The sequence below is a fragment of the Catharus ustulatus genome, chromosome 18 (assembly GCF_009819885.2).
Source record: "Catharus ustulatus isolate bCatUst1 chromosome 18, bCatUst1.pri.v2, whole genome shotgun sequence".
Classification (NCBI taxonomy): domain Eukaryota; kingdom Metazoa; phylum Chordata; class Aves; order Passeriformes; family Turdidae; genus Catharus; species Catharus ustulatus.
The window spans coordinates 12,278,777-12,299,212 of record NC_046238.1 but is presented as its reverse complement, the minus strand read 5'-3'; the positions used below and the strand labels follow the sequence as shown (position 1 = coordinate 12,299,212).

General features: G+C 53.3%; 1 protein-coding gene across 3 annotated transcripts in view; it reads left to right on the top strand.

Annotated features, from left to right (window-relative positions):
- Positions 1 to 17,502, top strand: part of KSR2 (kinase suppressor of ras 2) — a 78,886-nt gene extending 61,384 nt beyond the window's left edge. For 2 of the 3 annotated variants that reach the window (XM_033075749.1, XM_033075747.1), the window contains 6 exons: positions 2,982 to 3,078; positions 6,595 to 6,728; positions 10,801 to 10,932; positions 13,403 to 13,532; positions 14,884 to 15,017; positions 16,259 to 17,502. In XM_033075749.1, coding sequence (XP_032931640.1) covers positions 2,982 to 3,078; positions 6,595 to 6,728; positions 10,801 to 10,932; positions 13,403 to 13,532; positions 14,884 to 15,017; positions 16,259 to 16,265 — 634 coding nt within the window. In that variant the 3' untranslated portion in view covers positions 16,266 to 17,502. Of the gene's footprint in view, positions 1 to 2,981; positions 3,079 to 6,594; positions 6,729 to 10,800; positions 10,933 to 13,402; positions 13,533 to 14,883; positions 15,022 to 16,258 lie in introns of those variants that run through there. The other variant, XM_033075748.1, reaches the window with a different exon arrangement.
- The last annotated feature ends 2,934 nt before the right edge of the window (positions 17,503 to 20,436 follow it).

The following is a 20,436-nucleotide window of genomic DNA, read 5'->3' as shown; positions in this document are numbered from 1 at the left end:
TCTGCGAGCCGCCTTGGCTTTGCTCCCGCTGCTGATGTCTCCAGCCCATGTTGGGAATGCAGAGTGTTTATAAAGCAATTTGGGATTTGGCTTGCTTGGCTGAACACTTCAAAAACTCATTTTGAATTAAGAGTGGCATCTGCAGCAGGATGGGGCTGGGCCTGTCCTAATGCTGGGAAAGGCACCGGAATGTGGATGTGGATGTGCCATGGGATGAGCTGCACTCCTGAGGACTCCCAGAAGGATCTCTGCATCTCTGTTCCTCAGCTCTGGATGGTGTTTGGTCACCTCATGGCACCAGGGCATGTGTCATCAACCTGCTCTGCTGCCAGGTGGGATGGAGAAGTTTGGGAGAAGAAGACAAGAATTCCTTATGATTTTTCACTTCAGCACTGAATAACCCAGGATCCATCTGAAGATGCAAATTACCTGTCTTGTTTTTGGCATTGAGCAGAGGCATTTTGTGGCCTTGTCATCCCCAGCAGCACCCCTCAAAGCCACGCTCAGCAGGGACCTCTCCAAGGGGGAAGGCAGAAGACTCCGAGCGTGCCCCGGCTGCCGCTCTTTGTCCTGCCCGAATGGGGAGCGATTGAGGAATGAGGAGAAGCGGAGTTGTTGTGCTCTGCCATGAAAAGGTTCTGCAGGTGGTGGCTGAATGGGCTCAGGTGCTGAATAAAAGGTATCAACCAGGCTTTATCTCCAGGTTGGCAGCTCCTTATCCAGCAAGAAAAGTCGGATGTGCTGGTGCGGCGGGCGCTCGGTGGATTCGTTCGGAGCCGTTATTCATGGAGCGGAGGGGAGAAGCACCTGGGCTGCTTTGATGGCTCTGCCAGGGTCTGGGGAGCAGAGGTGACAGTGACATGTCCTGGTGCCACCACCCCGAGCCTGGCTGCTCTCCTGCAGCGGTTCCATCCGCTGAGAAGGATTTGGAAATTCTGTAAATGAAGTGGAAAGATGGGAATCTCGCCAGCCAAGGGCTGCGAGCTCCGCTCTCGGGGTTATCTCAGCACTTCAGATAGGCAGAAATGTGAGGATTTTCCTCTAAGCAACCCTTTCCCAGGAAAACAGCTGATCTTAACTCGCTTTAGGGCTGGAATCCAGCCCTGTTCCAGGGCTAATCCACTCATTGCATTACCAGTGTCAATTTGTGACCAATTCAGATCACAGGCAACTGACTCTAAAATGGTTTTCTCTGGTTTTCTGTGTATTGGGAAAGGCTGGGAGGAACTCCTGTGTATTCAGGCAGGTCATGGAGGTGGCAAAAGGCTGTTGTGTGACAGAGCTTAAAGCTTGGTAGGTTTATGTAGCAAATTAGTGCAGAAAAGTAAAGGTGGTGGAAGGAGAATTTGTGCCCACTGTTATTGTGCACACTTTGATTCATTCCAGCTACAGAAACCCAGGGATTTTATCACAGATTTCAGAGTGCTCGGATCCTAATCTCCAGTAAATTCTGATTTGGCTGCAGTGGAAGTGTTGCAGGAGATGGGAAGATGGTTCAGAACGAGCGTGTTTGTATCGCAGCTGCCTCGGGGCTAAATCCAGCTGGGATGCTCAGGGGCATGCTGGGACAACTGAGCAAGGAAAATCATCCCTGAGGAGGCACTTGCTGCCCTAAATCCCCACTGCAGCTCACTTGTGTCCTGCAGGACAATTCCTAACACTCCCTCTGAGGAAATATTTGGAAGAGTGCTGTTGTCTTTCCAAAACCTGTGAGATGTGGGATTGTTCCTGTTCCTGTTTCACTGCTTGTCCTGAAAATTCTGTTCTCTGCCCATGGAGTGGTGTGGAGCTTCTGGCTTAAGAGCAGGAGGATCCTTTGTGTTCATAAGCTTCTGGAGTTTGGGGTTCTCCTGGGTTTCTTGGACTCATGGAATGGTTTGTGTAGGAAGGGACCTTAAAGCTCATCCCATTCCACCCTCTGCCATGGGCAGGGACACCTTCCATTATCCCAGGGTGCTCCAGGCCCCGCTCAAGGTGTCCCTGCCCATGGCAGAGGGCTGGAATTGTATGGTCCTTGAAGTCCTTTCCATCCCAAACCATTCTGTGATTCTCCTTTGTGATTCTGTGATGATTTTCACCCAAAAAGGACAAAACGTCTCCCAGGGGTTGATTCCAAACCAGCACATGCTGGAATTCCCAGGGCAGGAGGAACTGGGCAAGGAGAAAGTGGTGGAGCCAAGTTGGGGGAGAGCAGCGGAATGAAACCCCAGAACTTTTAATTTGTTAACCAGAACAGAATCAAATCAACATCTGCAGTCACCAGACCTCTTTAACAAGCTGTGTGTTGGGTGTTTTATTTCCCAGGCACAGGTATCCAGTCTCATCTTTCCAAAGTTGCCTGGAATGAGCGTGGGTGGATAGAGAAAAGCAAAAAAAAAGCTTTTTTTTGTGGGCGGGAGTCGAGGCAGCAGCCACCCACGTCCTCCATTATGATATTCAAATGTCAATATATTTTTAATTGGTTTATATCCAATCCCCCTCCCCCCCCTCCCCATCCAGCTGCCTTTGGTAATTAAGGCTCTGTAAATAGATTTTACTGTAATTGGTACGAGAAGGAAAATTGGAGGACATTGTACATGGGATTGGGCTGGGGGACTTTTTCCCTCCCTGTCTTTCCTCTTTTGACTTATTTTACATTTGTGAGCTTTGCATCCCAAGGGAGGAGGAGAAGGGAGCCACGGCCAGTTCTGCACAAGAGCTTGGAAGCAGGAGGACCAGGTGGATTGCTCTGGGTTGGGATACAGGGAAAAGCCACCAGGACACATCAGGGGCAGTCAGAGCTCCCTCCCAGTGCCAAACTGGGAGAGCCCCAGGTCCCTGCGGAATCTTCAATCTGCCTCAAGCCAAGAGGCCAAAATCTGGCCAAAATCCTGTGATGATTTACAGTTCCTTGCTTTACAATTTGGGGTTTTGCTGGGATTTTTTGGGGGGTTTCTCCAGGAGGGTTTGTAACTTCTCTTTCCCTTTCCCTGTTGTTCCAGCCTGTGTAAAGGACGGACTCTCTACTCCGTGGTGAGGGATGCCAAAATTGTCCTGGATGTCAACAAGACGAGGCAGATAGCACAAGAAATTGTGAAGGTATGGTCTGGTGGGGTCTGGATCCAGCAAAAAACCCGGCCAAGACCCCAGCCCAGTCATTCTGGGGAGCAGGAGAGGAGCAGCCAAGGATTCTGAGCAGGATAGGAGTCCTTGGCTTTAAAATCCAAGGATTCCAGGCAGGATAGAACTCCTTGGTTTTAAAATCCAGGTCTCTTTGACCTCTCTGGCTGAATTGGGGTGGCACCAAAGCTTCCATGGACTCCCAGTGCTTGGGCATCTTCCTGGCCACTGCTCCTCTTCCCTGCTGGAATTTCAGGTGTTTAAAAGCAGCATTGCTGCTGTGAAGGTGTTCCTGGTGGGATATCCCTCTCCTCTTGGAAAAAACTGTAATAGTCATGGAATACAAGAATGGTTTGAGTTGGAAGGGACCTGAAAGCTCATCCCATTCCTCCCTTTGCCCTTCTTCTATCCCTAGGTTGGTCTAATCCCTTCTATCCCTAGCCCTGTCCAATCTGGCCTTGGACACTTCCAGCATTCCCAGGATTCCCATAAAACACTCTCAAGCCCGAGAAATCTGTGCCATGGTGCCACAAGGCTGAGCTCACGTACATTTTCCAGAGCTAGAAATGCTTTTGATTTCCCAGGGATGACTCCAAGTGCATCTTCCACACGTCAGATATGATCCTTCAGACAATCCCGGGGAAGATCCTCCTGTGGCAGGGGGGAGTGGCTGCTCCTGAGCCCTCACAGCTTCCCATGGGATGTCAGCAGCAGCACTGAGATGTTGAGCTGTCTGCCAGAACGGGGTTGTGCTGTGATTCCAAACATATTTATCACCTAAAGTATTTGGCCCATGCTGTGCCACAGGAGCTGTGACATTGCCCCCATGCCCTGCTCAAGGTCAGCCAACACTTCCACCCCAGAGCCCCAACCTGGAGCTGATCCCACATTGAACTGTGGGAAAACAACAGAAATTCAGGTTTTCTGGCAGATCTCAGCCCCCCTTAAACATTCAAACTCAGCAGAATATTAAAAGCAGAATATGTTCTGCAATATTTCTTGTATGGTGCTTAGGCTGTGTCTTACTAAATTCCCTATTTTGTGTTTATTTGGATCCAGTTTTAACTTTTAAGTTTAAATTCCTTCAATTGTCCTGAACTCTCCAGGCAGGAGCTGACAGGTGAGCACAGCCTGAACCTTTTGCCACCTTGGAGCCACGGCCTGAGCTGGGAGTGCCTGAGGCAACTCAGAGCCTCTCCCTTCTTAATTCCTGCTTCTGATCCATGTTTTCCACCTTTTAGACATGGATTTTTCCTGCTGAGCAAACACTTGAAGCATCACAGTTTAGCCTTGTGTTTTTCCCCCTTTTTGTGCTCAGGGCTTTTGCCTTCCAGATGTTCCCAGCAGGAAGAACGGCTCTGTTCAGCCCCTTTCCCTGCGTGGGTTCATTGCTCCGTGAGGGTTTCCAGGATGAGGCTGAGAGATTTTTCTGCAGCTGGTGCCTGTTAGGAACAGGTTGGAAACCTCCAACTCAGTGGTGTTGAGATGCAGAGGGAGTTTGTATCCGCCCCAGATCCCTGAATTTGCAGAGCTCCGGAGGCTTTCCCTGTGCACCAAAGGGAATTCCTGGAGAAGCCCAGCCCTGCCACGATGCCATGGTCCAACCATGTGGCCCATTCCTGCTGAGGAGCAGCTTCCCAGCCTTCCCATCTTTCCCCACCAAGCTCCAGCAGATGTTTTGGTGGACGTGGAAGTGGCAGTTGTTGGGAAGCGAAGGAAAATCCCAACACCTTGGTTTGGGTGGGCTGGGAGCTGCATTGCCTGGAGAGTTTGGATTTGCTGTGGGGTCACAGCAGTTGTTTGATTTTATCCTTTGAGTCCTGGAATGTGCTGGGAGAGCTGCTGAGCTGCTTGGAGCAGTGGGTGCAAGGTCACCCCTAGATCCTCAGGAGGGGAAGGGTGATTTATCCTGGGAGCAAATGAAGGCGTTGTTTGGCCCAGAGTGTTTCCTCACAGATCATCCCAGGGCCTGGGGGGGCAGGGCTGGAATTTGCAGCAAGGAGCAAGGTGAGGGATTTGGGTTTGCCCAGAGAAATTCCTTCAGCAGAGGCTGGGCTGTGTGTGATGATTCCATGGAGATGAGCTCCCTGCTGGATGTGGGAGCAGGCAGGAGCAAGGTCCTGATGTCATCCAGGGATTCTGCCACCCTCAAACCATGGGAAGGGGCTGCAGAGCATTCCTGTGGCACTGGGGCTCATCCATGGATGCCCTGCACTGCACCTGGCCAGAGGAACATTAGAATGCTGTTCCTTGCTTCACCCTGGCACTTTCTGGAGGTGACAGTGACATTTGAAAGCCAATTTTTAAACCTCATCATTATTTCATGTGCTGGGAACTGGAGACCCCTAATTAATCCTGGTGCCTGGAATGGTCCTGGCATCCAGCCCCAAATCCTTGCCTTCCTCCAGCATCCTTTGGCAGAAGCTCTTTAGGATTTGCTCCCTGCAGGATCAGTGAAACCCCCATATCTTGCTGGTTTGGGGCATTTTTCCGTTTGTTTTCCCACTTTTTCCAGATGGTGGAATTTGGATTAGGTCTTCTGGCTCCACATCAGCCGCCAGCTTACAAATAAATTCTTCTCGCACAGCCTGCGTGGTTAATGATGATAGATGAGAAGATGAGACGATGATCAGGATGGATGGATCCCTACGGAATTCCAGTTAATAAATCCCCCTTTTCCAGTGACAGACAACCAATATTCCCTCTTAAGCAACAGTTTGCCGGCCTGTTGGGCATTGATCCTTCAGCAGCATCCTGCAGATCAAGTTTTCCCTGAGTCTGCTTAGGAGAGTGAAAAGTGGGGCAGCATCAAAATCCCTGCTGAAGTTGGGATAAATGTGTTTTATCCCCCTCCCCATTCCCAGAATTATCCCACGGAGCTGAACATCCGCCACACGGAGCTGCCGGCAGTCTGCTTGATTTGCCGACGCTAAACAGGAGAGTTTGGATTTCCCACCCATGGCCTTTTTGTGCCTCATTAGCGCTAATTTTAATTAACTGCCGAGCAGTTTTTCCTGGGGGAAGGAATTAAGGCAGGACTCCTGCGAGGCGCCTGTTTCCAGGCGGATGGGGCCGTCGGAAGCGCCGATGGCTCCGCCAGGGCTGTGGGGAGCAGTGACTTATTACCCTCCTCTCCCAGCCCCCAAAAACACGGAGGCGAAAACATCATCACCATCCATTTCCCAGCGGAGGATTCCCGGGAAGCGGCTGCCGGGCGGGTTTGGCGCTCATTTTCCCTGCAGAATCAATTAATCAGGAAGATGAGTGGGGCTGTGGCAGCTGGGACACCCACACCGCGATCCCGTCTCCCTCCACGAGCCCTTCCCAAACCAGGGGACCCCTCCAACGCTTTCCCTTCCTGCAGGGACTTTGGGGACGTGGTGCAGCTTGGATGTGCAGTGGTGGCTATGGATGCTCCCAGCATCCCGTGGCAATGCCACCACGTTATCCCTTGTTGTAACCTGGGGCTGTTTTCCTCTCTCTGTTCCATCCCAGGGAATGGGGTACCTGCATGCCAAGGGCATTCTCCACAAGGACCTCAAGTCCAAGAATGTCTTCTATGACAATGGGAAGGTGGTGATCACCGACTTTGGGCTCTTCAGCATCTCTGGAGTTCTCCAAGCAGGCAGGTAGGAGGACATGGGCATACTGGAGTTCTTCCCTGTGCTCTAAAGCTGCAAACATGGGGGGAAAATCCCAAAAAATCCCTCTCCAAGGGCCTTTTTGTGTCCCCAGGCTCAGCAGACAGGAGTTCAAGAGGTCTTTGAGTATCGTGGGGCTGCTGTGGTTGAAGGGAGTTGGTTTTGATCCGTAGGGAGGAACACGATGCCGTGTGCGAGCCTCTGGAATTTTGGTTCAGAGAGGCAAACTGTGCCTCTTGGACCAACCTCTTCCCATGGGATGCATCATTCCCATGGCAAACTCCCTGCAGCCACCCAGGACATGCTCCTGTGGCAGCAGGGCTGGTTTGTTCCTTGGCTTTTCTCTTTCCATCGTTATAATTCCCTGTCATCTGCTTCATCTCCTGCCTGGACTGAGTGATGCCATCCTTCCACTGACATTTTGGGAATTACAGACATCTGGCCATGGTGTCTGTGCTGGGCATGGAGCAAGACATGGAAAATGAGAGCCAAGCTTGAGACTCTCACAACACTGTGACATTTTGGGGGTCTCTGAGGGTTTAAATCTGAAGGTTTTGGTAAATGTTCATTGTTAAATTTCTTCTCCCGATGCTTTGGGAGGTTTTCCAGCTGTAGGAATGGCAAGGCAAAGAGTTCCAGCAGCTGTGGGAAGGTGGAAAAGCAAAGCTGAAGAGGAAAGGAAACAGAAGTGGGGAAGGAAGAACAGAGATAATATTTTCCTTTTTTTTTTAAAGTGAGAAATAAGAATGTTGCTGTCTTTTCCCACCTTTCCCACTAAATCCTTTGTGTTAGATTTCCCACTAAACCTTTTGTGTTGGCAGCAGCACAGCCCAAGCTGGGGCAGTTTTCTCCTGGTCCTTCCATCTCCATGGCAAAGATGCTCAGGAGATAAAAACCCCTTTGGAAAGAATGGATTTCCCCCCAATTTCCCAGTGATGAGTTCACAGCATTAGAGAAAACGGCAGCGGCTGCCTCTCTGCATCCCTCACTGTGCACTCCCAGATTTTCCACTCTGCCTGGATAAATATCAATGGATTTTAGCACAAACTTGGCCAAAAAAACTCTGGAAGGCCAGGAAATCAGGATCTCCCACTGTGGCAAAGTGGGGTTTGGGATTCAGGGCCTGCCAGGAGGAAGGGACAGCTCGTTTCAGCAGGGAATGAGGATTTGGGCAAAACTGGCCAAGTTTTGCCAGGAATTTTTGCTGGGCAGGTCAGGGATGCTCTGGAGATGGAATTAGGAATGGGGGGAATGGGTTTTTGATGAGGTGGCCAATGTGTGGCCACCTCTGCCCACGTTTGGGATGTGTCCTGTGGGGTTAGAATCCAGAGATGACTCAGGAGAGGAAGGATGGCCAGGAAAGCAAGGCTGGATAAAAACGAGCAGGGTTTTGCTGGAAAAGTGGAGAAAACGAGAACATTTGTGCCCTGGACTGTTGGTAGCACATGTTTCTGCTGGAGGAGAGCTGAGAGAAGAGCAGGGATCCATGGGCACCATGAATTTTGGAACAGGAAGTGTCTGCAGGTCTGATGTCCCCTTTTCAGGATGGATTTTTGCTGGTTTTGGTGTCTCAGATGAAGATGGGAGATAAACCCCAATTTTGGGTCCTTAGAGGCTTGGAAAAAAAAATTGGGAAGGAATTGAGATTTTGGAGGTCAGTTTAAGGATGGTGACATCTCTTTAGCTGGTTTCTCTGGGGTTAAAATGCTTCTTCAGAGATTTGGTGACTTGGGGTCTCATCCTGCTGAAATCAGATTGATTCCTCCTTTATTTAAATGTTCTTGGGCTGGGTGGGGCTGCTCTGGAATTAGGGGGAGCATGAGGTGGGTCATGAGGAGTCTGAGGAGCTCTTCTGCTCCTCTTTTTGCCCTGTGGGTGGTTTGGAAGATGCTCAGCTTGGTGTGGCTGTGAAATCAGGTAAACTTTGGTCATAAACCCTCCAATTTCTGTGAGTGACCCACCCTGGGATCCCATTAAAGCCCAGCCCTCGTGCTGGGAGCTCCTAACCCATAGAGCTTTGCCAGGGATGAGCTGTGCGTCCCAATCCAGTCCCTGGAGCATCCCGAGGCTGCCTGTGGAATGTCACAGCCCTGAGCCACCTCAAGGAGCAGAAACAAAAGCCCCAGGAGCAAACCCAGCCTTGCTGAGGCTGCTGGAGCAGATCCAAGTGCTGCCCACTGCATCCCGCTGCTTCCCGGGAGGGAGAGGGCAGGACCAGCGAGCCCGAGCGTTTTTAATTGCCCAGGTGCTTAATGCTGGTTTGTAATTAAGAGCTGGAGGGCGGAGGGAGGTGGCTGGGCAGCTGAAAGCCTCCCCTCTGTGTCCAAGTGCTTTTCCTGTGGCTCTGGAGCCGCTGATTGCGGTGGAGACTCCAACACCGGAGTGGAGAGGAGCCATCGACACCCAGAGGGGACAAGGAGGCTTCATCAGTGGCACCTGGGAGTGGCAGTGCCCTTCCCTCGGGAGGGATCCCCTGGTCACTGCCAGACTGTGACTGGGAGTGGGGATGGCTCCAGAGGGAGGATCTGCATTGTGCCATTTGGGGATTAGGAGTCAGCTTTGAGGTGGGAGCCCATCCCTGGATGGTGTCCCATGGGATTTTGGCCCCAGGCTGCCATTCAGGAGGACAGATGACCCCCCAGCCTCCCTTAGCCCTGTTCATCCCCATCTCTGGGAGGGTTCCAAGCACAATCAGGGAGAAATTCCTGGCAGGAGCCAGCAGGCTCTTCCTTCTCCAGCCCAGTGTGATGTGGGATGGTTTTGTTCCCTCCTGCTGCTGACCTTGGGCTCAGACACACGGTGCAGCTGCTTCAGGTGTCACCACCCTTGATAATCCAGGGATTTTGAAGCCAGCAGTGTATCCCAGGTGCCTGCTGGAGGATGTAGAGGATGGAGAAACCACCAATGTCATCCTCAGCCACTGGCCAAAGGATTCCAACATGTTTATCCTGAGCAGGGGGAGCCTGGAGAGGTGGAGGAAGGACAGATGAGGTGAAATGAGGGTTGATATAAAGCCAGGCTGCTCCCATGGGAGGTTTGGGCTTGAAGGATTTGTTTTGGGGACAAACACCTGAAAACAGCAATTCCCAGGCAGTTCCTTTGGGAAGGTTTGGTGGGAAGAGGCACTTTGTGGTCTCCAGTCCAAATTCCTGCTGCAGCCACAGTGGGGCTGCTGGGGGAATTTATCCCCACTTTACTCCTGGAACTTTCAAGGGGTTTTGGTGCAAAGGGCAGAGCAGGAGCTCCAGCAGATCCCAAATCCCATCACCAGCCTGGATGAGCTGAAGTTCCCCTAAAGCACCACTCTGTGCCCCAGTTTTGTCCTGCTGTCTGGCAGGGTTGAATCCTGACTTTGCAAGGATGACGTGGGAGAAACCAGGCTTAGAAACCTTGGGAAGAGGGTGGGAATCTGGGGATGTGGCACCCACAGCTCCAGCTCTGTGTCCCGGCAGGAATCCCCATCCTGTGCCCAACTCTGTCCTGCTGCCTGGCAGGGACAACTGTGCTAACATTTCTAGAGCAGGGCTAAAACCTGACTTTGCAATGATGACATGGAGACCCAGGCTTTAAAACCTTGGGAAGAGGGTGGGAAGCTGGGGGCTGCTCCCTGGGGATGTGGGGGTGCTGTCCCAGGGGTACCCACAGCTCCAGCTCCATGTCCTTTCAGGAACCACCATCCTGTGCCCCAACTTCTGCCTGGCAGGAACAATCTTTCTAGAGCAGTGCTAAAACCTGACTTTGCAAGGATGATGTGGGGAAAACTAAGCTTAAATCCCTGGGAAGAGGGTGGGAAGCTGAGGGCTTCTCACTGGGGATATGGCACCCACAGCTCCAGCTCTGTGTCCCGGCAGGAATCCCCATCCTGTGCCCCAACTTTGTCCTGCTGCCTGGCAGGGACAACTGTGCTAACATTTCTAGAGCAGGGCTAAAACCTGACTTTGCAATGATGACATGGAGACCCAGGCTTAAAAACCTTGGGAAGAGGGTGGGAAGCTGGGGGCTGCTCCCTGGGGATGTGGGGGTGCTGTCCCAGGGGTACCCACGGCTCTGTGTGTGGCAGGAGGGAGAACAAGCTGCGGATCCAGAACGGCTGGCTGTGCCACCTGGCTCCCGAGATCATCCGGCAGCTGTCCCCGGACACTGAGGAGGACAAGCTGCCCTTCTCCAAGCACTCGGATGTCTTTGCACTGGGGTGAGTCCCGGGGCACTGGGAGGCGTGGTTGGGTCAGGTGGGAGCTGCTCTGGGCACAGGATGAAGATGAGGATGCTGTTGGCTCACCCCAAATCCAAGGGGATGCTGCCGGATGGAATTCCCATCGCTGCGCTGGGAGAACCCTCCTGCTTTGAGAAATTTTGAGTGAAACCATCCCTAAATCACCAAATCCTCCTGGTTTAGACCAGGCTGGCTCTGGGGAATGGGATCAGAGGATCCTGAGGATGCCAGCCTGGAGATGAGGGGGTTGGAGTGGGAACACAGGTGTGGGAGCCCCTGGACAGCCCAGTTCTCCCCAAATTACCAAATCCTCCTGTTCTGGACCAGAGTGGTGCTGGACAATGGGAGCTGGAGTATCCTGGGAATGCCAGCCTGGCATCATCTCTCCCCTGCACCCTCCTGGGGTGGGGACTGATGAGAAGGTGCTTGGATGATGGATGGAGATGTCAGAGGATGGGGACACAGCTCTGGGAGCCCCTGGACACCCCAATTCTCTTTAAATTATCCAATATTCCTATTTCAGCCATGGATCAGGGTGGCTCCAGGCAGTGGGATCCAGAATATCCTGGGAATGCCAGCCTGGCATCATCTCTCCCCTGCACCCTCCTGGGGTGGGACTGATGAGAAGGGGCTTGGATGATGGATGGGGATGTCAGAGGATGGGGACACAGCTCTGGGAGCCCCTGGACACCCCAATTCCTCCCTCCAGCCCCATGCAGGGGGCTGATGGTGGTGCCAGCTCTACGAGGAGTTGCCAAAAACCAAGAAAATGTGAATTCCTCAGTTTTGCTCAGCAAACCAGTCCATTCCTCCTGCCCTTTTTGTGCCCACAAAGCTCCCTGAGGGCATGAGCCCAATTCCACCTCACTGAACCTTCCCGAGGCGGATGCAGATTTTACCCAGAGGATTAATTTTCTCATGGATACCTCGAAGGCTGTGGGATTAGGGAGCGTGGGCCCGTTATCCAAGGGCAATATTCCCATCAAACCCACAGTAATTACAGCTGGAAGGGTCTGGCTCTTTTTTCTCTTTTTTTTTTTTTTTTTTTTTTTTTTCCCACCCAGAGGGCACAGAAATAAAGAGGTAATTAAAGGATCGTATCCAACTAAGTGAGAGTGGGTGGGGAGATGTAATTTTCCCCTTTTTTTCCTCAAGTGTGAGCTCTGCCCTTATAGAAAGCGTGAGTTTCCTGAAAAGATGAAAAGCTTTCCCCACATTTTCCCTCTTTCTTGTTTCTGCTGCCCTCCATCAAGCCTGGAAGGCTCAGGGAGGATCTGGAGGGGTCAATTCCCTCCAGGGATTTGGGGGTCAGGGACAGAAAGAAGAAAAGATCTTTTAAAGGTGACAAAAACTCCCAGTGAGAAACTGGAATGAACGCCTTGGATGTGTTAAATCCAATCTGAGGGTGTCTGGATGCTCCTCCTGAGGATTTTGTCCTGTGCCCACAGGCTCTGCCCCTCTCCAAGCCCCCCATTCCTCTGCACCCACATCATTATCCCATTATCCAATTTTTAAATTGAGATTTCCAGCCAAACTACAAAATCAGAAGAATTCCAATTCCCAAAATCAGCGGGCTTCCCTAACTGGGAAGAATCTTTTGTTTATCAGACAGGTTTTTCCACCCTGTCATTTTAACGCTGGGTTTTGCTACTTTAAGTGGTCACGAGGGCATCCCTGGGAGGGAAGAGCAGGTCCAGGGAATTTGCCTTGGACAGTGGGGCTGGCATTGTGGGAATCCAGGCTCATCCAAGCTCCAGGTGCCAGAAAATGATGATGCAAAACTTGCAGGCAGTAGCGGGGGCGGAAAACCACAGGGGTGCCCACCAGTTCCATCAGTGATGCCCTTGTTCTGGGATATTCCCTTGGATCTGGGATTCCTCACAGAAAGGAGGGCTTGGCTTAGTGGTGAGAGCAGGAGCAGATGGCCGGGGCTTCACGTGGCCATCACCTGGTGAGGACACCTGGGATGGTTCATGGCATGGCTTGGATGGATTTTTGGAGCTTGGAGAGCTTTGTGGAGGAGAAAAATGGAAAAGCTGGAGCGAAAGTGAATTCTTGGGCTCCCCCCTTCCCGGAGTTCTGCTGGAGTGGTGGCAGCTGGATCCCCACCACCCTCTCCTCAGCTGCTCTGTGGGCAGTGCTGTCACATCCAGGTGGGACATTCCCACTTGATGGCTCTGCCTGGGCCTCCATCAGCCTCTGTCCTCCTTCCCACGGGCTGGGGTCACCCCTGATGGGAATCAGGGCTCGCTCCAGGTCACATTCCTCCCTCTGGAACATGGTGACACCTCTGCCATGAGGGCTGAGCACCTCTGGTGTCACCTGGGATGATGTATCTCCTGAATGAGGTGGTTCTGGAGCAGGGAGAGATGCTGGATGTGGGTACAGAGACCTCCCCATCCTGAATCCCTTGTGGCTGCTCCATGATTAATTCCCAGTGTCCCCCCAGCACCATCTGGTATGAGCTGCACGCCCGGGAATGGCCCTTCAAGACTCAGCCAGCAGAGGCAATAATCTGGCAGGTGGGAAGAGGGATGAAGCCCAACCTCAGCCAGATCGGGATGGGCAAGGAGATCTCGGTACGTGCTCTGGGGCCCTGGGTGGGTGTGCATGGACTGGGACAGGGCTGGGGGAGCCTTGGAAAAACCCTCTGGATATGCTGATCTCATCCAGCCAGGCTTGGTCCTGCTGCTGTGCTCAGCTCCAACGTTCCCTTTGCTTCAGCTCTTCCCAAGGATGTGGGGATGGAGATGGGGATGGGTTCTCATGGGATGGACACCTCCCCTTCATCCCAGCCCTTCCCAAGGATGTGGGGATGGAGATGGGCTTTTGGGATGGACATCTCCCTCTTCATCCCACCCTTCCCAAGGACGTGGGGATGGAGATGGGCTCTTGGGATGGACACCTCCCCTTCATCCCAGCCTTCCCAAGGATGTGGGGATGGAGATGGGTTCTCATGGGATGGACATCTCCCCTTCATCCCAGCCTTCCCAAGGATGTGGGGATGGAGATGGGCTTTTGGGATGGACACCTCCCTCTTCATCCCAGCCTTTCCCAAGGATGTGGGGATGGAGATGGGCTCTTGGGATGGACATCTCCCTCTTCATCCCACCCTTCCCAAGGATGTGGGGATGGGGATGGGTTCTCATGGGATGGACACCTCCCCTTCATCCCAGCCTTCTCAAGGATGTGGGGATGGAGATGGGCTCTTGGGATGGACACCCCCCCTTCATCCCTTCCCCCCAGCCTTTCCCAAGGATATCTGGATGGAGATAGGTGCTCATGGGATGGACACCCTCTCTCCATCCCAGCCTTTTGTGAGGATATGGGGATGCAAATGGGACCCTCATGGCTTGGGCACATTCCCTCCATCCCAGCCCTTCCCAAAGATGCAGTGATGGAGATGTGTCCTCATGGGATAGATATGTCTCTTCCATCCCAGCTCTTCCCAAAAATGTGGGGATGGAGATCATGGATGTGATGCTCATGGGATGGACACCCCCCTTTCATCCTTTGTGAGGATATGGGGATGCAAATGGGATCCTCATGGGATGGATACATTCCCTCCATCCCAGCCCTTCCCAAGAATCTGGTGATGGAAATGACTCCTTATGGGATGGACACATCCCACCCCATCCCAACCCTTCCCAAGGAGCCAGTGATGGAGATGGATCCTCATGGGATGGACACATCTCCTCCATCCCAGCCCTTCATGAGAACCCAGTGATGGAAATGACTCCACATGGGATGGATAGATCCCTTTCATCCCAGCCCTTCTCAAGAATGTGGTGATGGAGACTGGGAATTAGACACGGGGTCCTTGAGGCGCGGCCGTTGGGGGTGAGGGCTGTGGTGGGAGAGGGACTGGCTCAATTCCTGCTGGGAGAGGGCTTGGCTGGGTTTCCTCACGTGCTCTCCCTGTGGCTCCAGGACATCCTCCTGTTCTGCTGGGCCTACGAGCAGGAGGAGAGACCCACCTTCACCAAGCTCATGGACATGCTGGAGAAACTGCCAAAGCGCAACCGCCGCCTTTCCCACCCGGGGCACTTCTGGAAGTCAGCAGAGTGAGTCTGATCCCTGCCCATCCTCCCCTGCTCCCAGATTTAATGGGGGAATGTCCTGCCCAGGGACCCTTCCCTCAGCCATTGCAGCCTCCAGCCTGATCCCTTCTTCTCCTATGGCCAAATCCTGCTCTGTTCCATTGCTTTGGCTTAGTCACATCCCTCTGCTCCAGTAAACGGCGTCACTGGGTCCCCAGTTGGGATTTCAGGATCTGCCCTGTTGGGAACAGCAGGCAAAATGCAGAGCAATCACTTAGAAACTCATTTTCCTCCCTGGAATTTGTCATATTGTGACAAATAGAACCAAAATCTCGCCTGTGTGGGGGTGGCAATCACGGGGGGGAATTTTCCTCCTCCCAGCGTGCATCCCCGGAGGCTGGAAATGGCAATGGGTGGAGGGAAGGAGCTGTGAGCTCAGGGAGAGAAGTGAGGACATTTGGGGGGCTTCAGGAGCCGCTCCTTACAGAGTGTTGGAGATGCCGATTTCTCCAGCTGCTGATAACAGACTGCCTTTCCTCTTCTCTGGGCGGCCCCAGGCGTGACTGGAATGTCCCCTGTGCCACTCCCTGTCCCCGGGGAGCCGCCGGGAGCAGCGCAAAGCCCGCGGTCAGGGGGTCCCCAAAACTCCCGGCAGGCGAGATGCGAATCAGGAGCGGAGTTAATTCCCCAGCCACGCTCCAAGGAGGCACCAGGGCGGCTCCGGCAGCCAGGCAGGGAAGGCTGAAGGATGCTGGGCCCCAAGGCAGCTGCGGGATTGCTCCGCTGGCTTTGGGAATGGTTTTCCAATCACTGAGCCATGCTCTGCTCGCCCCGGGCTGGGGCTGCCCCGCAGCTCCCTGTTAATTACGGGCCCAATCTTTTGCTAATCAGGATGTTCCAGCTCAGCTTTCCATGGAGCTGGTTCCTTGCACAGGCACTCAGCTCTGGCTGTTGTTCCTGTTAGGTCCTGGCTTCCCCGCGCAGGAATCCTGGCTGGGGTCCCTCAGGCTCTGCCATCCCTGGATCCAAGGGCACAAAACCCCCTCGGGATCCTGGATGCACAGGGGTGGGAGTGGTACCCAAGGAGCCCTTTTCCCTCTGGATGATGCTCCGGGAGCCGGGCAGGGAGGTGCAGGAGCTTCCCGCTGTTTTTGGGAGCGGCTCCGTGGCAAAGCTGTTCAGGAGGTTTTTGTCCAAAGATCTCCCCGCACGTTTGCACGGGAGGAGGCGCCCGATGATGACTCTGCTCCTTGTGTCCCTTCCAGGCTGTGACGGGAGGAGTTGAGGGACGGTGCCTTCCTCCCCCAGCGGGTCTCCTCTTCCTCTCCGCTTCCCACCCTGCACTAAGGAGGAGCAGCGGGGCCGACAGCGGGCCGGGAACGAGACTCTTCCCCCGCAGCGTTTCATCATCCCGGGAATCCTCTCTGCGCGGGCGGGAGGAGCCGGAGCAGCCCCGGGGACGCCCGGCTGCGCTGGGATGGGGACAGCGGGCAAATCTCCGTGCTCAGGCCCTGGGGACAGTCCCCAGCCCCCCCCCCCAGCAGGGCTGACCCACAGGACAATGACTTCAGTTCATCACCAGGGCTCCTCTGATCCCCATCCAGCGCTCACGATGATGCTCGGTTGGGGAGGGCTTGTTCTCGGTTCTCTGTGGGTTTATTTAATTCCCTTTATTTATTTCTTTGCGGTTTTGTCATGAAAAAAGGGAGAACGTCGCTGACGTTCCTGCGGGGCCAGGGAGCGCCACTGCCATTAGCTGTCCCCCGCGGGGAAATGCATCTGTCCCGCTGCCCCCGCAGCCCCTTCGTGGGCAGCGCTGACCTTTCACAAGTGGCTTCTCTCCCTCCCAGCCGCGGCCACTTGTGTGTCCCCCCGCGGGTCTCCCTCCCAGCGGGGCCCATTCCACATTCCCGTTAATTTATCCTCTTCTCCCGTGGTGTGTCTCATCAGCCAGCCCTGCCCTCTCACTGCCCTGCTCCTGCCTCTGCTCCTCGCTGCCAAAACCCCGAGTTTGGGGATGCTCTGGGGCTGGGAACAGCAGGGCAGCTGGAATTGGGATCCATCCTCTCTCCTACAGCCTTCCCGGGCTCATTCCTACAGGCTCTGGTTGTACAGAGCATTCCCAGCCCCACCTTAGCACATCTCAGCCATGCCCAGCACCATTCCCCCCCACATACTCATCTCCCATCAGCCAAATCCCAGAGTTTTCCAAAAAATCCTCTTTGGGAGCTGCTGTTGCCACCTGAATTCCATGTGCTGGTATTTCCCCCTGCCCCCAGCTCAGATGGGCCCTGCAGCCCCTCAGACGAGCTGTCAGACGAGAGTAAATAGCATTCCCAGGCTCTCATGGAGCATAATTGCTTGACAGGAACCATCCCGGATAATTCAATTGTAGTCTCAGTTCGCTTTAATTTGGAGCCTGACGAGGCTTTGCAAACTGAACCAGCTCTGGTTTGTCTGGCTGCTCCTCCAACTCCTCCTTGCTGCTGTGGGAAGTGCTTTAGCATAAGTAAATGAAGATTAGAAACTTAATTGCAGCTGGGATGAGATGGGATTTTAATTGTGAGGGGTATTAAAATCCTCACACGTGCATGTGTGAGAACTCCAAGGTGGGCACAGCAGGGAGGGGCAGATCCAGCCCCCAGCAGGATCTGGGGGAGTCTCCTGCTGATGTTTTTGGGGTGTGCAGGCACATGTGAGGCAGGATGGTGTTTGGGGCTGAGGCTGAGTACAGGAGAAACTGCTCCCTGCTCCAGCAGCACAATTTGGGGTTAGGGCTCATCCCACATTTCCCTGCCTTTTATCCCAGCCCAGCCTTCAGCACCACGGCCTGTGCTGGCCCTGCTCCCCTCCCAGCTCTCCCTGCTGCTCACACGTGCCATAAACATTGCACTAAAACCTCAGAGTCTCTCTGAGCTTTCACCAATGCCTTCACCTGTGCTGCTCCTGGGCTTGGGGGAGGCAGAAAAATCCCTTTGCCAGAGGTTTGGGGTGCTGGAGGTGTCCCCAATCCCCAAACCCCATCAGAGGGAGTGATGGTGTCCTGGCTGTGTGGGTTTGGGTTCTGAACTTGCCAGGTGAGCAGGACAGAGGGGAAGGTGTTGGAAGGTGTTAAGGTGACACCAGGGTGACACCAGGGGCAGTGCTCATCACCAGGGTGGCGCAGGCCTGGTGGATGCTGTGTGGATTTATGGTGGAAGGGACGTGTCTGTCCTGGGGTCATTGTGGATTTGCTCCCTGTGTCCCAAGTGTCCTTGCCTGGCCTGGAAAGTCTCACCCTGAAGTGTCCCCCATGGGGTGTCCCTGCTGCTGGCAGAGCCCTGATGGATTCTGTCAGCCTGGAGCTGAGGGAACAACACCTGCTGGGTGCTGGGTTGGTTCCCTCTCGGTGCCAGGGCCTCACTGGGCTGCAGCCTCAGCTACAGAATCATGGAGTGGGTTTGGGGGAAGGGACCTTAAATCCCATCCAGTGCCACCCCTGCCATGGCAGGGACACCTCCCACTGTCCCAGAGCCCTGTCAGCCTGGCCTTGGACACTGCCAGGATCCAGGGGCAGCCATAGCTTCTCTGGGAATTCCATCCCAGTCCCTCCCCACCCTCCCAGGGAACAATTCCTTCCCAATATCCCATTTAACTCTGCATTGTTCAGTTTAAAGCCTTTCCCCTTGTCCCATCCCATTCCCCCTTGGCCACACTTCGCTCTACTGAATTTTGGGCATCTGGAAGAAACTAAACATTCCTACAGCCAATCTCTCCCTCCTCCCCACCCTCCTGCTCCCCTCTCCCCTCGCTGTGGTGTCTCAGCTACAGGCACAGCACAATGGCATCGATGGAAAAAGCTGTCCTGAATTTATCCCAAAGGAGGAGCAGCTCCTTCCCTTCCATTCCACTTGCTCAGGCAGCCACGTTATTTCCATCATTCCTTCTTTAAAAAAAAATAACAAAAACAAACCCACCAAACCAACAAATCTTATTTTTGTTGTTGTTGTTTGGGGTTTTTTGACTCTGCCTTTGTGAAGGATTTTTTTTTTTCTTTTTTTTGGCCCAGTTTAAAAATATCCAGCGCCTCAGTGGGGAGGGAATGCAGGAGAAGCTCTCCACAATAGTCTCTAATGGGAGCTCCGAAGGAGGGAGAGGGTCCATCCGGAGGCTCGGTTTAGCAGAGCCAGGGCTATTTCCAGCCGTGCTGGGCTTAGCTGGGCTTAGCTCAGCGCTGCTTTTGAGATGCAGGAGCCAGCCCAGCCCCAGGGCACTCCCGGCTCCCCCAGCCCCAGTGATGCTCTCCTGGCCCAGCCCTGCAGCTCTCACGCTCCCATCACCCTCCCAGGCCCTTCCACAGCTCCCACATTTGCTGCTGCCAGAGGTTTTTTTCCAGTTTTTTTCCAGCATTTTGATGCTGATTGGGACACCCCTTTTGGGGCTGGGGTGGAAGAGGTGGCCCCAAAGCTCCATGTCCCCCTTTGGCTGCTAAAGGACATTCCCTGCTCTGGCTTTTTCTTCTATTTCCCTTTCCCCACAACTTCCCAAATTCTTGCTGAGCCCTGACCGGGCAATTTCTGGGAATGACGAGCTCAGAGTTTGCCTCCCATGACTTTTATCCAGTCCTTGAGTGTGGCAGGAGCTGGGATGATGCAGATTTTGAAGGCAGAGGAGCTGCTCAACCTTTCCTAGAGCGTGGAATTGTGGAATGGCTTGGAGGGGACCTTAAACCCCATGGCAGGGACACCTCCCACTGTCCCAGGCTGCTCCAAGCCCAGTCCTTGGGCACTGCCAGGGATCCAGGGGCAGCCACAGCTGCTCTGGGAATCTGTGCCAGGACCTCCCCAGGAAAAATTCCCTCCCAACACCCAGCCCAACCCCTGCCTGTGCCAATTTAGGATTCTGTGGAAGAGTTGGTGCCTGGAACTCGGCCTCTTCGGCTGTGTGAGGAGAAGGGCTCTGTGCTAGTGGTGCCACGAGCCTCTCTCTGCCCCCCAAGTGCCCTGGGTCAAACCCTTCCTCTGTTCTTCACCCTTTATTTATTTTAAATTATTTTATTTTAATGGCATTTCTATGAATTTATTTGAATCTATTTGAATTTATTTGAATTTTGTTGCCAACAGCGACTCTTTTGGGGGAAGCTTGGTCAGCTGTGAGCGCTGCCTTTATTTTCAGGTCCCTGTAAATTCCCACCTTCCATTGCCTTGTACATAAGGTATATATGGATATATATACATATCTCTATATGTATGTATATAGATATATACAGACCTCACTCCTGTACAGTTTCCAACTGAACTCGCTGGCCTGCTTTGTTTTCTCCGTGGTAGTTCTGCAGAATGAGCTGATTTTCAGTTCCCTTTTCCTGCCCTCACCCCCTTTTTTCTTTTTATAAATATATATATAAATATATATATATATATATATTTTGTTGTCGTCGTTGCAAAAAAAAAAAAACTCTGGA